Genomic DNA, 16,302 nt, shown 5'->3' on the forward strand with positions numbered 1-16,302 from the left:
AAAAAATATCCTCGCGTATAACCCGCACACTTACCTGAAAAAATGAGGACTAGGAAGTTACAACTGAGCAAACAGTCACCATTTTAGTTTTCAAAACAAATATATTTGAAAACGACTGCCGCAACGTTGTCAGTGCTGTCGTTCAATTGTCAATCGTCGCCACTCTCACTGCTGCCGTCTGAGGCTTCATCGCCGCTCTCAAAGACGTAATCATCTTCGGTACCATCTAGGCTGTTGCTTATGGCACACTTCTTGAAACTCTTGCGTACCATGTCGGCCGGGATCATCCCCCATGCATCTACGATCCACTGGCACAGCAGTGCAATATCTGGCCTTCGCACGCGTCCCGTCGGCGTAAGGGCGTAAAGGCCATCGGCCATCCACTGGGCATATAGCCGCTTCACGTGAGCCTTGAAAGGCTTATTGATGCACACGTCGAGTGGTTGGAGCATGGAAGTCATGCCGCCAGGTATTACGACAAGGTCTGTGCCGTTGTCAGCGAGGCGAGCTTTCACCGCGTCAGTGCAGTGGCCTCGGAACGAATCCAGCACCAGCATCGAACGGCGTGCCAACAAGGCACCTGGTCTTTTTTCCCAGATTGCTTGAATCCAGTCAATGACGAGGTCACTGTTCATCCACGAGTTATCTTCCACTCGCACAACAATTCCTGGGGGAAGTGGTGTACTCGGTAGAGTCTTGCGCTTGAATATTAGTACATACGGGCGCAGTTTGGTGCCGTCGGCCAAAGCACACAACATCACTGTGCAGCGCAGCTTGGTGTTGCCGCCAGTCAGCACACTAACAGATTTTGCGCCCTTTTTTTCCAGGGTCGTGTCCATAGGCATCTCGAAATATACTGGCGTTTGGTCAGCATTTCCCAGCTGAGATAGCAAGTAGTTGCGCTCTTTCCTCAGTCCGATGACGTAACGTTGAAAGTTGAGCAGCTTCTCCTCGTAAGCGTCGGGAAGCCGCTGGCACATGGTAGTTCGCCGCCGCATCGAAAATCCATGCCTGGCCATAAAGCGCTGCAGCCATCCGCGGCTCGCATGAAACTCGCGTGGAATGTGCATTTCCCGGGCCAGCTTCAGGGCTTGCATCTGCGCCATCTCTGTAGACACAGCGTGGCCACGACTCCTCTGCTCCTCGATGAATTTTGCAAGCTGCGTCTCGAGGTGAGGGTACGCGCCAGTCTTCGGGCCGCGAAACGCTCGCCTGTCCTTGTTCGCAGCTTCGAGAGAGTCTTTTTTCTTCCGCCAGTCGCGAATGCAAGATTCGTCGACATCGTTCTTTCTCGCAGCAGCTCTGTTGCCGATTTGTTCAGCAGCGGCGACGATCCTGAGTTTCTCCTTCGCCGTGAATGATTGCCGCCGAGACACACTCATGATGCCTAGACAAGGCTGGCGAACTGTGCAAACTGGGCGTACAAGAAACGGCACCTTACTCAAGGCCCATCAACGTCTGAACAAAGCGTATGCAAAGCATGCGAAACGCGTGGCTGGCGTGGGACTAAACAGACTATGGATGTGGATCTGGCTGTGACCTGCGTTGGCCTCTTGTTGGCTGGATGGATGGATCATAGTGGCTTAGCCCTTTGTAACGGTGGTGGCTTGCGCCCCCTAGCCTAGGATTCCCCCCTTTTTTTTCCCCCGTAATTTTGTTCGTATTGTGAACTGTAATTTGTCCCTCTTTTATAGACTCACTCGTCCCTAGCCCCTTTTGCACCAATCTTCCAACCTACTCTTTGTCACCACTACCCTTCTCTCATCCACACGTCCGTCCTCCCCTGCAAATCCCAGGGCACCCTCTATATCTATCGCCGCGTCTTCGGCAATGTCCGGACGAAGTGTTCTGCACCGCAAAACGATATGCTCCATGGTCTCCGCTTCCACGTGGTCTTCTTTCAGTCCATACTGGCCTTCGGTGGTCAAAAGGTTGGTGCAATATTAATATGTACTGCAACACACGTTGATGTCGATGGGGATGCGGACTCTGCACGGCAGGCCGCGCGTTGCCGTGAAGCCGACCCGCCGAGCCCCCCTTCTCCGGAATATTCGCGTATTACCCGCACCCCCACTTTTTAAACACATTTTTTCAATTTTTGGTGCGGGTTATATGCGAGTAAATACGGTACTTTTAATTTATAACATGATGCCAAACCACAGAATATCAAACTATATGTGATAATAAATTTGCGTACGCTTTCTTAAACTAGGGCCATCATCTTGTACGCATTCAAAAAGTCAAAACACGACTGGCCAAGACTGGCCTAGGCCGCTATATCGGCACAGCCAAGTCAATTGCATGAGACATAACCAAACGTCGGCTTTTCGAATGTGTGCAAGTGCAAGACAGCGGCCTAGGTTTTGCACAAACAAACACGCACTGAACTGTAGCATATACTGGATGACAGACACAGCCTTCAATAGCTATGCCACGGTCTCTATACAAATAATTCAAGACAGTGTCTTTGGACATAAGACCTAAATACCTAGTGCTTGCTAAGAGTCAACGTAACCTAAGACACTGACAGCAACAGCCTTTCCTACCATGTCAATAAATGTTACACAAGATGGCTTGGCCCTCTTATGTGGATTATGGAAGCACATAAGACTTGTTTTTATTTGTTTATGAATATTCTGTTGTCAACCAGCCAGTCAAGACACTGAATGCCAGACTGTATTTTAATGGCAACCTCATCATAACTTGAACCAGGTCAGGCGAGTGCCATAACATCAGGGTATAAAAATAATTTGGATTTCAATGGCAGACTTGCAACATCATTAGGGTGGAAAAACATTTTTGTTATTCACTCTAGACACTTGAAATTTTCAGCAAATATTCAATTTTGTGCGCTGATTGCAAATATGCAATAAGCCTTTTTGCTATAAGTTAGAATATATAAGTTAGAATAAGTTAGAACATTAAACTAATCATAAATTAAACAAAGTTTTCTTCAATAATCATGTACTTCGACAGGAATTCATCTCAGAATCTGCTTACTTTTCATCACGTGTTGACTACCCAAATAAAGTAGCCATCCCTATGTGCTGCACTAATCTTTTTTTACATTCTTTTCTTTTGAAGACAAGTAGAGTGTGGGAATCGCCTTCCTCCCTCCACCGCTGCCACTGAGGACAAAGCGTTGTCTAACTCTGCAGTTACTGAACACTTTCTGGTATAGCTGCAAACTAACGTTTTTTTTTCCCTTTGAATCTTTGTTATTGTTTTGTTTTGTTTTGTATTTATATTGTACCCATCCCTCTGTAATGCCCTCTGGGTCTTGAGGGCATACTGATAAATAAATAAGAACATGGGATGAAAGTTGTAAAAAATGTACTGCAGCAAGACAGCTAAAATTAAGCAGGTGTGGTTTTTAATTCCAAAAGAGTGCAACTTCGCATTTTAATGTTTGTATCTACATTTTCAACGAAGTTATGAAATTCTGAAATTACAACACTGCAGGTGTGAATTCTTGTTGACGATTTCTACAACATTTCAACACGTTTCCATGCCCTAAGACACTATATCATAGTGGTTCTGTGCTCTTAGGCTCTCTAGCATTCAGGCAAAAATAAGTTTAGCAGAACTGAATGAGTAGAAGACAGTGCCGCTCCCAAAATTTGTGACTTGCAAAAATAATTTTTTGAGAAATACGCCAAGAACTAATAAGAGTACAAAAATGTACATTTCAAGCTACAAAACCAGATAGCTTTCTTTTGAAGCAGCACTGAAAGACAATTTTTGACAGGAAAGCAAGTTGTATAGATGCTCTTTCAAACTAGACCAATATGGCTTGGCTCTGATAAGTGGTTTTGGAATGGCAAATGGCACAAGACAGGCAATTTTTCAGTGCTTTCATTAGTGAAACTCAGCATTTTTAAGTATAAACACAGTGTTTTTTCCCTCAACAACATGTTTTATGTTAGTTTTTTGCTAGCAGGTGCACCATGATATCTAGATAAAAAATAACAGAAATGAAAAATGTATTTTTTTTAGTTTTGTTTGTTCTGTAGGTATCTTAAGGCAAATGTTAAATAAGAATGGTCCAAACATGAATCCTTGCGGCACACCTGAATTCATGCTTAACATTAGACTGAAGATGTTGGCTATATGCACACAGTGTGGGCGCTCAATGAAGTAACCTTTTAAAAATGACAGACACAAGTTTTCGTGCAGCAAACACCCAGTGTCACAACTGCCACAATTCTCAGGAGCTAATAGATGTGCTGGTGTACACATTTACTAGAATATTGGAAGGCTTATCTGGGAACAACACAACAGGTGGCAACATCCTACAATGCTGTAATCTACCATAAAGTGCTTGAAACATCCTTGCATAGCACAACTCCTCTCTTAAAAAAATGCACCTTCATGATTATTATGTGGCTACTGACACCCTTATGCCAGCAGATAACTGGAATACCATCAGTCAAAGCAGCAGAAGTCCTGTGCTCTTCAGCTAGACACACCAGCAAGATGCTGTGTTCCATTAGTGTTACTACTTACCACTCCTCCCTCCAGTACTCTGATAAATGCTATGCTAGTATGTCCTTTCTATACTGAATCAGCCTTGTAAAAGGGGGCCCGAACCCTCATCAAGTGGACTAGCTTCCACTTTTTGTTCGGGCCTCCTTCCAAATGTTCTTTGGAAAAATAAACATGATTTTGATTTTGATTTTTGATGAAGCATAAAGACCGCTTCAAGTAGACATTTGATGAACACCCACCTATAAGCTCAGCAGCCATTTGAAGGTCCTCACTCATCTTGCAAACATCACTGAACTGAATCAGTGAATCTACATGATATGGGTGCTGGTTCAGTAATGCCTGAAAAACAAAAACCAAAGAGGTGACTGGGGGAATACCAATGAAGATGAGGTATCATGAATAGAAAAACAAGTACCAAGGCATCCCTCATTTCTGCAATGCTGTGATGGCTCCAGTAGAGACCACTTCCTGTGATCAAGTAACATACCTTATTTACCCGATTCTAATGCGCCCCCGAATCCAATGTGCACCAAATTTTTGCGGACTTAAAGTAACAAAATACAAGCGAACCTGAATGTAACACACACCTAATTTATAAAATAAAAATATAGCATGTCCTTATGTTTGCAAGCAGAAAAAACGAGACTTGATAAGTTTACCTTCACAAAAGGGAAAAAAATTTTTTTATTGAGCTGTCATAATGGAAGCGGCATGTCGTCACCATTTGCACTTCATTGGCCACAGATACCAAGCACACAAGGTTGATATTCTCGAGCGATCACTTTTAGAGATACTACTATCATTTTGCGAGACTGCACAGGAATTGTCAAAGTATGCATCCCAGAGTGTTCCTGACACTGTGTGCAGATAGGGATCTTGGTAGGGTGCCAGAAATGCCGATGGCCGATTACAGTGACACATCCGGTGTCGAGTAGCACGAAATGTCACAAATGTCATACTATCTTCAAAAGTTATTCGCCAAAAATAACAGGACGACATTGTTCAGATAACACAGACATATCTTCCATCTTAGAGCACATAAAATGCTGCCCATCATTCGCTCAAATGTTGCAGGTACATTGCAAAGTCTGAAAGGCATGACTGAAAATTTGTACAGGCCATCTGGAAGGATGAACGCTGTCTTTGGACAATCATAATCAACCATTGAAACTTGCCAACAGCCCGAGCACAAGTGCAGGGAAGAAAAGAATGCGACACCTTGGAAACAATTGAGGGTGTTGTCTATTCAAGGAAAAGGATAAATGTCTTTCTGAGTAATACCTCTGTCACACTGGACATTTTAATGTCATTAGATTTGAATGACATTCAGTGCAATGAATGCCATTCGACCAGTGGTGGTGCTACACAGTAAAAATTAATGTCATTCGGTCATGATATCGATGGCAATCATGGCAAAAAATTGGTGAGAAAAGTAAAACAAGGTATGTATAGAATGTCTGAAAAGTTAATCTATTTATTTTAATATAAACATGGGACATCGTTTCACTGAAATAACACACATATAAAACTCCTAATTACAGAATGTGAGGCCACTACAGGCAGATACAAGGCTTAGCAAGCTTAGCAGCCATAGCTGATAAATTTAAGACAAACAATATGACTGACATGGCAAAGCTGAACGTCGATGCTCAGTTGCAGTAGGTGAAGCGGTTAGTTGATGTGTGCTTTGCATTGTGAGCAAAGTATACTAATCAGAGGAAGAGGCTCAACCATCAGACGGATGCAGATTTCATTAGAGACACATAAAACACATGCATACAGGCACCCAACTGTTTACAGTATGGCCGACTATTATAGCGGCAGCCACCAGACGCCACTAAGGTGCAGAGTAACATTTTTTGACAGCCTGCCATACAGCTTTTCTCTAGTTAAAATGACAAATGCTTTAAGCCACGCAAAATTAATTATCTCTTTACATGAATGTTTCTGAAATTACGAACGCTCAATGTCATATTTTGCCTTGTCTCTGGGGTAGAGAGTAAACATTTGCTTCGACTGCGAAGCCAAATGAGTTTCTCAAACTCATTCGATTGTGGAAGTCATCTGACTCTAATGGCATTAAATATCACTGTGTAGCAACTGAATAATGCCATTCGATGCTAATGCCATTCGATTCGAATGACAATAAACCATCCAGTGTGAGAGGGGTATAATTTTGTTTAGGCAATGGTAATCCACCCAGAATTCAATTCAATTGAGCCGCATTTCTTCCTAACCTGTACAACAGGAGAGGACCAAGGACTGCAAGAAGGCTTGATGACTTCTTGCTCAAGCATGTCGTCAACTTGCTTTGTAATTACACGACGCTCCGCAGGTGACACACGGTAGGGGTGCTATCACAAAGGGCCACAAGTTCCAGTGTCAATTGTGTGACCAACTGTATTAGTTTGGCCTAATGATGCTTGGGGGAAGTCATACGAAAGGTGAAACTCGTGGAAAAAAGCAAGAAGCTGCGCCCGCTCAGCCGGATCGAGGTCACTATCAATGGAACATTCAAAGAAATCTGAGGGCATGAGGTGAGGTACAATGTGAGGAGTCAGTGTGTTCAGCTGAGGCATTGTGTGGGTCTCAGAGGGATCAAGGGGCATGACAATATCGCTGTCGACAGGCTGCACGTGGCCAAGTGTCACATTAAAGTACAAAACAGAGAGGATTAGTGTGGGTTGGAAACAAGTATTCTGGTAGCATCCTGATAAAGCGTGAGGACGGCCAATGGCAGCGAAGTAGGGTGGCAGCGACTAAAGACGTCAGACGGTGCGAACAGAATGGTAGCATCAGAAACAGTGGCACAGTAAGCGGGAACAACGACGGCACTGTGAGGAGGAAGGCCTGTATCGGCGGTTACGACAAGCTTGCTACCACTAGGAACAAACACATATGCTGAAAGCGTGTTGCAAAATACAGTGACCTCCCCATGAGCATAAGCACAATCAATAACGGCATCATAGTGTGACAACAAATCCCACCCGAGCTTCAGATCATGGGAAGAGGAAGGTAGCACAAGAAACTCAATGCTGTGTAGTATGATGAACGAACACGCTGGCTGTAGATGTTGTGCACTCTCACTATGGAGAGAAAGCCCTGAAGGTGGCATCGTTACTTCTAGAATAAAGCGGCAAAGTTATTGACTCAATACAGAAATAGCCGCACCAGTATCCATGAGCGCAAGAGTTTGTATACCTTCAACAAGCACTTCAATAACATTGGCGGAGGACAAGCGAGGACTTATACAGGTGGATGACGATGCAGTTCATGCCTCAGGAACTGTGGTGGTTGGTTTTCTGCCTCAAACGCACTGGGCCGGCGACGTGAAGGTGAAAGAGAACGGCGGAATTTTGAGGGTGAGCGATGAGAGGCAAAAGGTTGGACATCGGAAGCAGGCTGGGGTCACATGGGTAGACTTCATATGGCGGTCTTGAGCGTGTGATATAGGGGCCGGAAGGAGCAATTCGGATATCTTGATGCACTTGTGGTCATCATGAAATGCCAGCGATAGAAACACGCAACATGACGAGGAATTCTGCCAGATCAGCCAATTAGAATGCCAGGGATTTTCATACTACTGTTGTGCACCAAAAAGCTTGAATAGGTTGAATAGGTGGTTGAGGGGCCAACACTGGTAGACAACGAGGCCTTGCAATGGCATCCACATACGTTGGTAGTGCGGCGACAGGAGTTGGCTGACAGGCAGCTAACAGGCCAGCAGAGCCTCGGTGACCTGCTCCTGAACCACCTGTCGAATGTTCAGAGCGAGAGGGTGCGTAGGCATTTGTGTGTTTAACAAACATGAAAGCTATCAAACAACTGCTTCGCGCACAAGTTCCTCTATCTGTGACAGCGGCACACTGTGGTCATTGCTGATGGTCAGCGCGGCGAGAGAATCATCTATTGTTGTTGGCTACCAAGCTAAGACTCGTTTGCGTAGTTCGTTGAAGCTATGGCACAAGTTCACGAGCTCAGACACGGTATACGGGTCCTTAGCTAGCAACAATTGAAAGGTGTCGTTGTCTATGCCTTTCATTATGTGCTCGACTTTGTCTTGTTCAGTCACGGCAGGATTAACGTGCTTGCACAAGTCAATGATGTCTTCTATATTACTCGCCAAATTTTTGCTCTGCTGCTGCACACACCCACTCAGGCGCTATTTGGCTCGAAGCTTGCACAGTGTGGGGCAGCCAAATACTTCTGCAAATTTTGTCTTGAAAGCTTGAAGAATTTTGTCTTGAAGACTTGCGGTTACAAAACCAAAGGTTTGCAATGTCTGTAAGGTAGACGAGGACATTGTGCCATTTCGTAGTGTTGTCTGACTTGTGTGCACTCACCCTTTCAAATGGCAACAGGCAATCTTCTACAGTAAAAGCTCATTAATTGTAATTCCGTGGGGATGCTATGAAAATTCAAATTATACAAAATTCGAACTAATGAAAGTATTGCCATTTGTTGGGCGTGTTGGTAACCTGAAAGCATATTTAGCGCCAGCAAACAAGGACGGAAGGGAGACGACACCACAATGCGCTATCAGCGAAAAAAATTGCTCGGTTAAGGCGCATATATAGTGTGACGTGCCGTGAGCACGCGCGCACACGCTACGTCACATTGGCGTGAACAACATCTATACTTCGATGCACTGGCCCAGCCAACATAACCGGACGCGGCCAGCGTGGTCTGACGCGCCCGACGTCGAGATGGCTCTTGCTCCATCCGCATGTTCGTCGCGCTGACTGAGGCGGAGAAAAAAACATTTTCGCAGTTTCGCGCGAAAAGCGAAGCATCAATTGCGATAGAAAATTAGTAGATAGCTATACGAAGTAAGGATAATAGTTTTATCGGCCGTATAAACTTGTAAGCATTCGCTTACTAAATAAATTAACAAGCACAGTGACATGCGCGCACAGGTAAGCATGAACGCATCCCACTCGATGACCGCGGAAACTCGCTGAAAAACGCTGGAGTGAGGTCACGCAGCAGTAGCAACGAGCGAATTGACGTTCGTACAGCTCTCACTTCAACGCGAATGGAACGTAGAAAGCACATCGCATATGAAGCTACTGGCACTACGCGCACTCTGCAAACATCGCAGATCACTTTGAAGATGAGGCCCACGTGCGCGCGCACTTTGGCCATGTCGCAGATCGCTTTCAAGATGCAGTGCCCGCATGGCCACGCCATAAGCAGCAGCCGCCGAAGATCGTCCCCCGTCCCTCCCTCGCCTCACCCCCCTGCCTCATGCGCGACAAGAGAGGGCGCGCTCCGCCCCACCTTTCCCTCTCGCGCACGCGAGATTGAGCTGAGTTCGCCGGCTCACCCTCGCACGCTCGTACACAAAGAACACTGCGCGCGGCGACGCCAGCGTGCTCCCGCGCACTAGCACTCTCCCCATCCACGATGATGCGGAGTTCGAATTATCGGTGGCGGTGCGGATGTCAGTGTGAATTAGCGGGATGTGTTACATATTGCATAATACATTGTTGGACGGACCGCGGCGTCTACTTTGAATTATCCGAAATTTTGAATTAACGAGCAGTGAATTAACGAGCCTTTACTGTATGTCCAGGTCATTGGTTCCACTGAAGAAAGCTGGATTGCGCTGACGTAGCATGCTGGACACAACTACCGATGAAGATTGGGCTGTACCTCGCTGGGAGGTTTCGTCAGGCATTGTCGGGGCAGTGGGTAGCATCCGGCTTTGGAGTTCCAGGCTTGAAGAGTACCCACCATGTCCACTACTTTGATAAGGTGATTTAGTGACCGAAAGTGGCAGGTGCAAAACCAGCACAGCATCAACAGAACACCAGTCTTGGCAAAAACAGCTTGTGATCTGTGCTCACGCTCCATGTCAATGACAGTGATGCAGTGCTACTTGCTTCTGTCTCTTCTTCTTTACTACCAAATAACCAATGCTGGTGACAGGTCGTTTAAGCCATGCCAACAGAAGCTTCATATTTTTCAGGCATTTGATGCATAAGAAATAATACTTGGCCTTTTTGGGGAGTCTGACAACTGATAAGAATGTGCAATTAGGTAGTGGTGGAAATGAAGATGTCACAACAGACACTGATGGAAACAAGCCCAGCATCCATAAGCAACCAACTTGTGCAAAAGGATGCAAGGCAAAATTTCGTAATGAATCGTTGTCACTAAACATATTTGCTTATCATGTAACCTTACATCGAGGTGCAGTGCTCAGTCACTGCCAAGTGCATTCTGCTTTTTATCAAAAAAATATTTCTTTGTTATTGTTAGAGACTTTGCATGTGTAAGTGCTGTTGTTGTAGTGAAGTATGGATGACTCTTGCTAAAAAGCGATTCAAGCTGCTATGTGCAACACTTCAGCTAGCAAGCTTCCTGCTCTCCTTTCTCCTTTTTGGCTCCCTCAAGGAGTAGCTTTTCTACTCTCTCGTCTAGTGCAGTGTCTCCAAACACCTGCCTTGGTGATGCCAGCCTTCAGTGGAGTGCACACACTGTCCCTCCTAAAATGGCACCGGGATGCATTGACCAACTGACAAAACATATCAGACTGTACATTACTGGAAAATACTGTCACAAGTTTCAACCATTTTTTAGGACTCAGATTATGCAATCTAGTGAATTCCTCTTCTTACAGCTAGAGCTGCATTTGGACAGGGTCCCTCTAATAGCTTTATTTCATATCACAAAAATGACATGGTAAAGCTTCGTACACCACCAAAAGTAGTCACAACATGGCACAGTGCCAGTTAGAGGGCACTTAGTCATCAGCCAGGGGACGCTTAACTTTCAAAACAGCTGTGTAACCTTTCCTATTGCGGTGTAGCAGGAGCCAGCACAAGAAGCAGTGCACTGAAATTAATACAGTTGAGCCTGGTTAGAGCAAACAAGCTCATGCACTGAAAATAGTTCAATATACCAAGTAATTCAATATACCCAAATTTGTCTATAGTTAACTTAGACAAGCTTTTATGATGCATTTGCCATATATGGATTCATTATCTTCAGTGGAGAAAAAAATAGAGCAAAGGAATTGATTTATTAAAAGCAAAACTATGCATAATCAGCAGATATTTCTGCCTGTGCCTTGAACTGTTTCTCAGTGTCACTAAGAACAGTGTTTTCGATGCATAAGATTGTGCAGACTTGCTCCAGCCAACTCAAACAAGGAAGTATGAGGACAAAGAAACAAATAACACTGGCTTCACAGCATGCCAGCGGCTTTATAGGACTGGAAGCGGATGTCCCAAGTCCGATATATCCCATGTCCAGTTCATTATGAAGTAGTTATTTTGCATAAGCATCGGTTAGTAAGTTTCACATGTTCGATATATTCGGGTTCAACTGTACCCCAAAGTGCATAATTCTTTAAATCAAGAACTGCTGAGATTTCAATCCAATTAACATTAACAGAGAAGAAACATGTGCACACTCTGACTTGTCTTTTAAAGGGCAACTCAGGTGATTTTTTGACCATGTCAAATATTTAGGTTCCCGAGACCCCACCTGTCACGCATCCAAGAGCAGAATTGTCCCGCTAATTCGGTAATAATTTTAATTAAGCAAAAAAGCACAAAATTGAAATCAAAACCTGACCGAACACCCAAGCAAACCTCTTCGTATGATGTCACGAGAGGCACAGAAGTGGGAATGCGTGCAAGGCATGCTGGTCTCTTTAGTGCAGCGAACGAAACCAGCAAAAAGCAGATGCTCAGCTGATTCGTGATCACGCCAGACCTTCGGGTGACAATGTCAGCTGCACCAGCTTTTCAGCTCTTCGTATCTGTCAAACAGTGACAGATATGATTCCGACGAATTCAATAGCCACGAATTGCCATTCTCATTTGACACACCGCCACGAGAACCAGCGCCCATGCCCAACATATCGCACTGTAACATGAAGACCAAGGGTAGCCCTAACTACTGATTTCATACGTGCTGCTTGCTATATTAGGTATTTTACCCCTTCTTAGGGAAGCACTTCGCATACTCACTATAAGATGTAAAGCATGACCTTCCCCATTTGTATCCCGCAAGGATGCCGCTGAGACGCCAAAGCACCGACCGGTGCCAGGTACAACAACTGCTCTTCGTTCACTTGAGATATAATGCTAGTCGCTCATCAGTGACATCAATTAATGTCAGAACATATCAAAGCATGCAGATTTTGAGCGTGTAAGCACCGTTGCATCACTCTGAGACATGCTGGTATGAACGACCGCATACCTTCCAAAACAGCAAGCGGGAGAGTGTAGCGTATGGGAGCATTGTTATGCTGCCTACTTACATTTCTTATTATTCTCTTCAGGCACACAATTAATGTGTTCCATAAAGCAGACATAGATTAGGATATTGTGTGTATGTTCGTTCATTTAGAAAACATGCAGTTTTTTCGTGGAAGTGTTGATGCCAGTATTGACACCATTGGCAGATGAACGAGATGGTTGTTTACGCTGCTGTATCGAAGGGGCCTCCGCTTGCTGCCCATTTGGAATGCAAGGCAAACAGTGCACCTCGGAAGCTAAATAATGAGTCACCGTAACAATACGTAAAAATACACCCATGTACGTATATCATAAGAAGCCAACAAACACTGACACCAGGGGCAACATAGGGGAAATTACTTGTGCTTAATAAATGAAATAAAGAAACGATAAATTAATGGAAACCTTCCACAGCCTTCACGAAATGCGAAGGTTGTTGGTTCGGTCCCCACCTGTGGCAAGTTGTTTTTTCATCCATTTTCATTTCCATTAACTTATCGTTACTTTATTTCATTTATTGAGCACAAGTAATTTCCCCTATGTTGTCCTTGGTGTCAGTGTTTGTTGGCTTCTTATGATATGACTAATAAAAATCGGGCCCCTCGGTTAACCCCTTTTCTACCCATGTACATAGTCACATTTAATTTAGGGAAGTGCCGGCAAGTGCGACTGGCTACCTTTGAGAATGGCAATGTACCGATGTTGATAGCGCGCCGTGTCGTTACTTCTAGCGCTTTGTGGGTGCACTATATGAAATAAGGAACGGTTTATTTCAAATCCGTATGGATTTGAATCCATCCACTCTGCGTGAACCTTTTGATGACCTGTTGGGCCTGTCCTATCTTGTCCACTGGGAGTCCTTGTGATGATGGAGCTCAAGGTGATGCAGGTACTTCACTGTCACAGTCCATATGTGCTGGTTTTACGCAGACCATTGAAACCACGTTGTGACGGCCACCTCTGTCGATAGTAATGTGCTTGTCTCAACGTTTCCCCACCTTGAACGGCCCAACATATAGGGGCCGGAGTGTATGCTGTACGGCTTCATGCCTCACAAACACGTGCGAAGAAGTGGAGAGATCACGGTGCACGTGAACAAGCCGTGCTGCTGGCGGACATGGAGGGACAGTGCGTAGCTTGCTCATGATGTCCCATAGTCGCACAGCGTAGTCGGTGTTTGCCTGGACGTTTGTGTCTTTACTTTCAGCGAAAAACTCCCCTGGAAGGCAAAGTGTTGTTCCGTATACCAGTTCCGCCAAGTAGCACCCCATATCTACTTTCAGAGCCATCCTCATTCCCAGCAGAACAAAAGGCAGTGTCTCCACCGAACTGACTTGCAGTTGCCGTGGGGCTATTCTTGAGCTGCCGATGGAACTGTTCCACGATACTACCATTGCTGATGGGATGGTAGGCAGTTCTGGTACGGGAGGTTCCCAGGAGCTATGTGACGTTTGTGAATAGGACAGATTCGAATTAAGTTCCATGATCCATAGTCAGCGTTGATGGTACTCCAAACCGGGCTTCCCAGTTGTAGATAAAAGCACGGGCAACAGCATCAGCAATCACGTCTGAAATGGAAATGGCCTCCAGCCCCCGCGTGAAGCGATTGATGCAAGTTAGCAAATAGCTTTGCCCCTGAAAAGCGGACAATGGTCCCACAATGTGCACATGCACATGGGCGAATCGAGCGTCCGGCACCAGGGAAGGATCCCTCGCTGTGTAGCAAGTCACAAATGTTGCAGCGAAGATTCGAGGGCACGGAAGGTCTGGCTCTGCCAGTGGACATGTCATAGCATACGGACCCTGTGGGTTCAGTCAACCACTGCAGCTTCGAGGCGTTGGTTGTAGACTTCAGTAGCTGATTCAACTCACTGTCACTGCATTGAGCCGTCGCTAGTATGGTGAAGTCAATACCGCACAGTAGACTGACGGCATTCACTGGGTTGCGTGAGAGTGTCTGCAACAGCATTGTCCATCTCGCTGACATGGCATATATCCATCATGAATTATGTGATGTACGACATCTGGCAGAGCTCCCTTGTCACGTGTGCACTAGTATCTGAGTTCATCGCACGCAATGGATAGGTCAGTGGCTTGTGGTCCACGAGTACAAAAAATTCTCACCCTTCTACATAGTGGCGGAAATGTATAGCAGCGTATACGGCCAGGTGTTCCCAACCAAAGGTGCTGTACTGTCGTTCGGACAAGCTAAATTTTCTGGAGAAGGAAATTGGTAACCACATTCCACTCAACTTCTGTTGCAATATAGTTCCAATAGCTGCATCGGAGGCGTCCACTATTACACATTGCGAAACAGCCAGCTGCAGGTATGCAAGCAGAGCAGCATTTGAGAGAGCCTCCTTAATCTGCTGGAATGCTTGCATGGCATGGCACTTGCATTAGTTCCCGATGCCGCGAGTAGACTGTGGAGAGGGTGAAGGATGTTGGCACATTTCGGGACAAGCCTACTGTAGAAGTTGACGAGTCCCAGAAACTCTCGAAGCTAGCAGATGTTTTTTGGCTGTGGAAACCGTCGTCCTGCTTCGAACTTGTCCTGCCGTGGTTGTGCTGCTGTGCTTGAAATGCTGTGGCCCAAAAATGATAGCGACGGTACCCCAAGCACACACTTTGCCATATTGATAACAATGCTGTGCTCTGTCAGTTGCTGCAGCTCGCAGCGTAGATGCCTCTTGTGCTCTACAGGAGTATGGCCAGCAATCAGCAGGTCATCCAGGTATACCGTATTTACACGATTGTAAGTCGACCCCTTTTTTAAAATTTGAAAGTCTGAAGTTGGGGGGTCGACTTACAATCGAAACCAAAACATGGCCCTGCCAAAAAAAGCCATACCAACGAGAGCTACAACGTAGTTACAATTTTATGTTTGCGCTATGGCCCTACCCGTATCTTTTCACTATCCCGCGTGTTTGTTCGCTTTTCGGAAGGGTTTTTCAACATTTTTGAGAGTCTTACAGTGCATGCAACACTCATGAGGGGGTGTCGATAGTTGATAAAAGCGCCGCTGTTCCCATTTGCGGCGGCACCCTCAGAACGGCGGCGCTCGCGGGGAGTATCGATAGTTCGTGGAAGAGCAGACACCGCTCGCGGGTTTCTCTTTCTCTGTTTAAAGGCATTAGTATTGGTTTGACTAACTTCTTGACGCGCTCCACTTCGGCTACGTGCTACTTCTACGCTTCCCCAGTCGTCATGAGTGCTGCAGGCCCACTAATCTTTCGGCACTCGTTCACAGCAGCGTTCAAGAGGGCTGCCATCCTTTACGCCGAAGAAACAAATCACTGCGCAGCGAGCCGCAATTTTGATGTTTCTAAACGGGTGGTGCGAGAGTGGCGACTGCAGCGAAGCGAAATTTTCACCCTGTGGCAGCAAGTGAGAAATTTCCCACGTGCCGAAGTCTGGACGCTTTCCGGAGCTGTAGGCTAAGCTTGCGGCGTACGTCGCTGAAATGCGTGATCGGTCCCTGCCATTGAAGTGCGACGTGGTCATGAAACAAGCCCGGACTTTCGCCTTAATTTTAAGGTTCTGCTCCGCCGTGAGTACGAGT

General features: G+C 45.7%; 1 protein-coding gene across 2 annotated transcripts in view; it reads right to left on the bottom strand.

Annotated features, from left to right (window-relative positions):
- Nulp1 (Nuclear localized protein 1) overlaps positions 1 to 16,302 on the bottom strand; it is a 127,274-nt gene that overhangs the window by 78,889 nt on the left and 32,083 nt on the right. For both annotated transcript variants that reach the window (XM_075702217.1, XM_075702210.1), the window contains exon 6: positions 4,728 to 4,827. In XM_075702217.1, coding sequence (XP_075558332.1) covers positions 4,728 to 4,827 — 100 coding nt within the window. The remainder of the gene's footprint in view (positions 1 to 4,727; positions 4,828 to 16,302) is intronic.

This window comes from Dermacentor variabilis, chromosome 1 (assembly GCF_050947875.1).
Source record: "Dermacentor variabilis isolate Ectoservices chromosome 1, ASM5094787v1, whole genome shotgun sequence".
NCBI classification, from domain to species: domain Eukaryota; kingdom Metazoa; phylum Arthropoda; class Arachnida; order Ixodida; family Ixodidae; genus Dermacentor; species Dermacentor variabilis.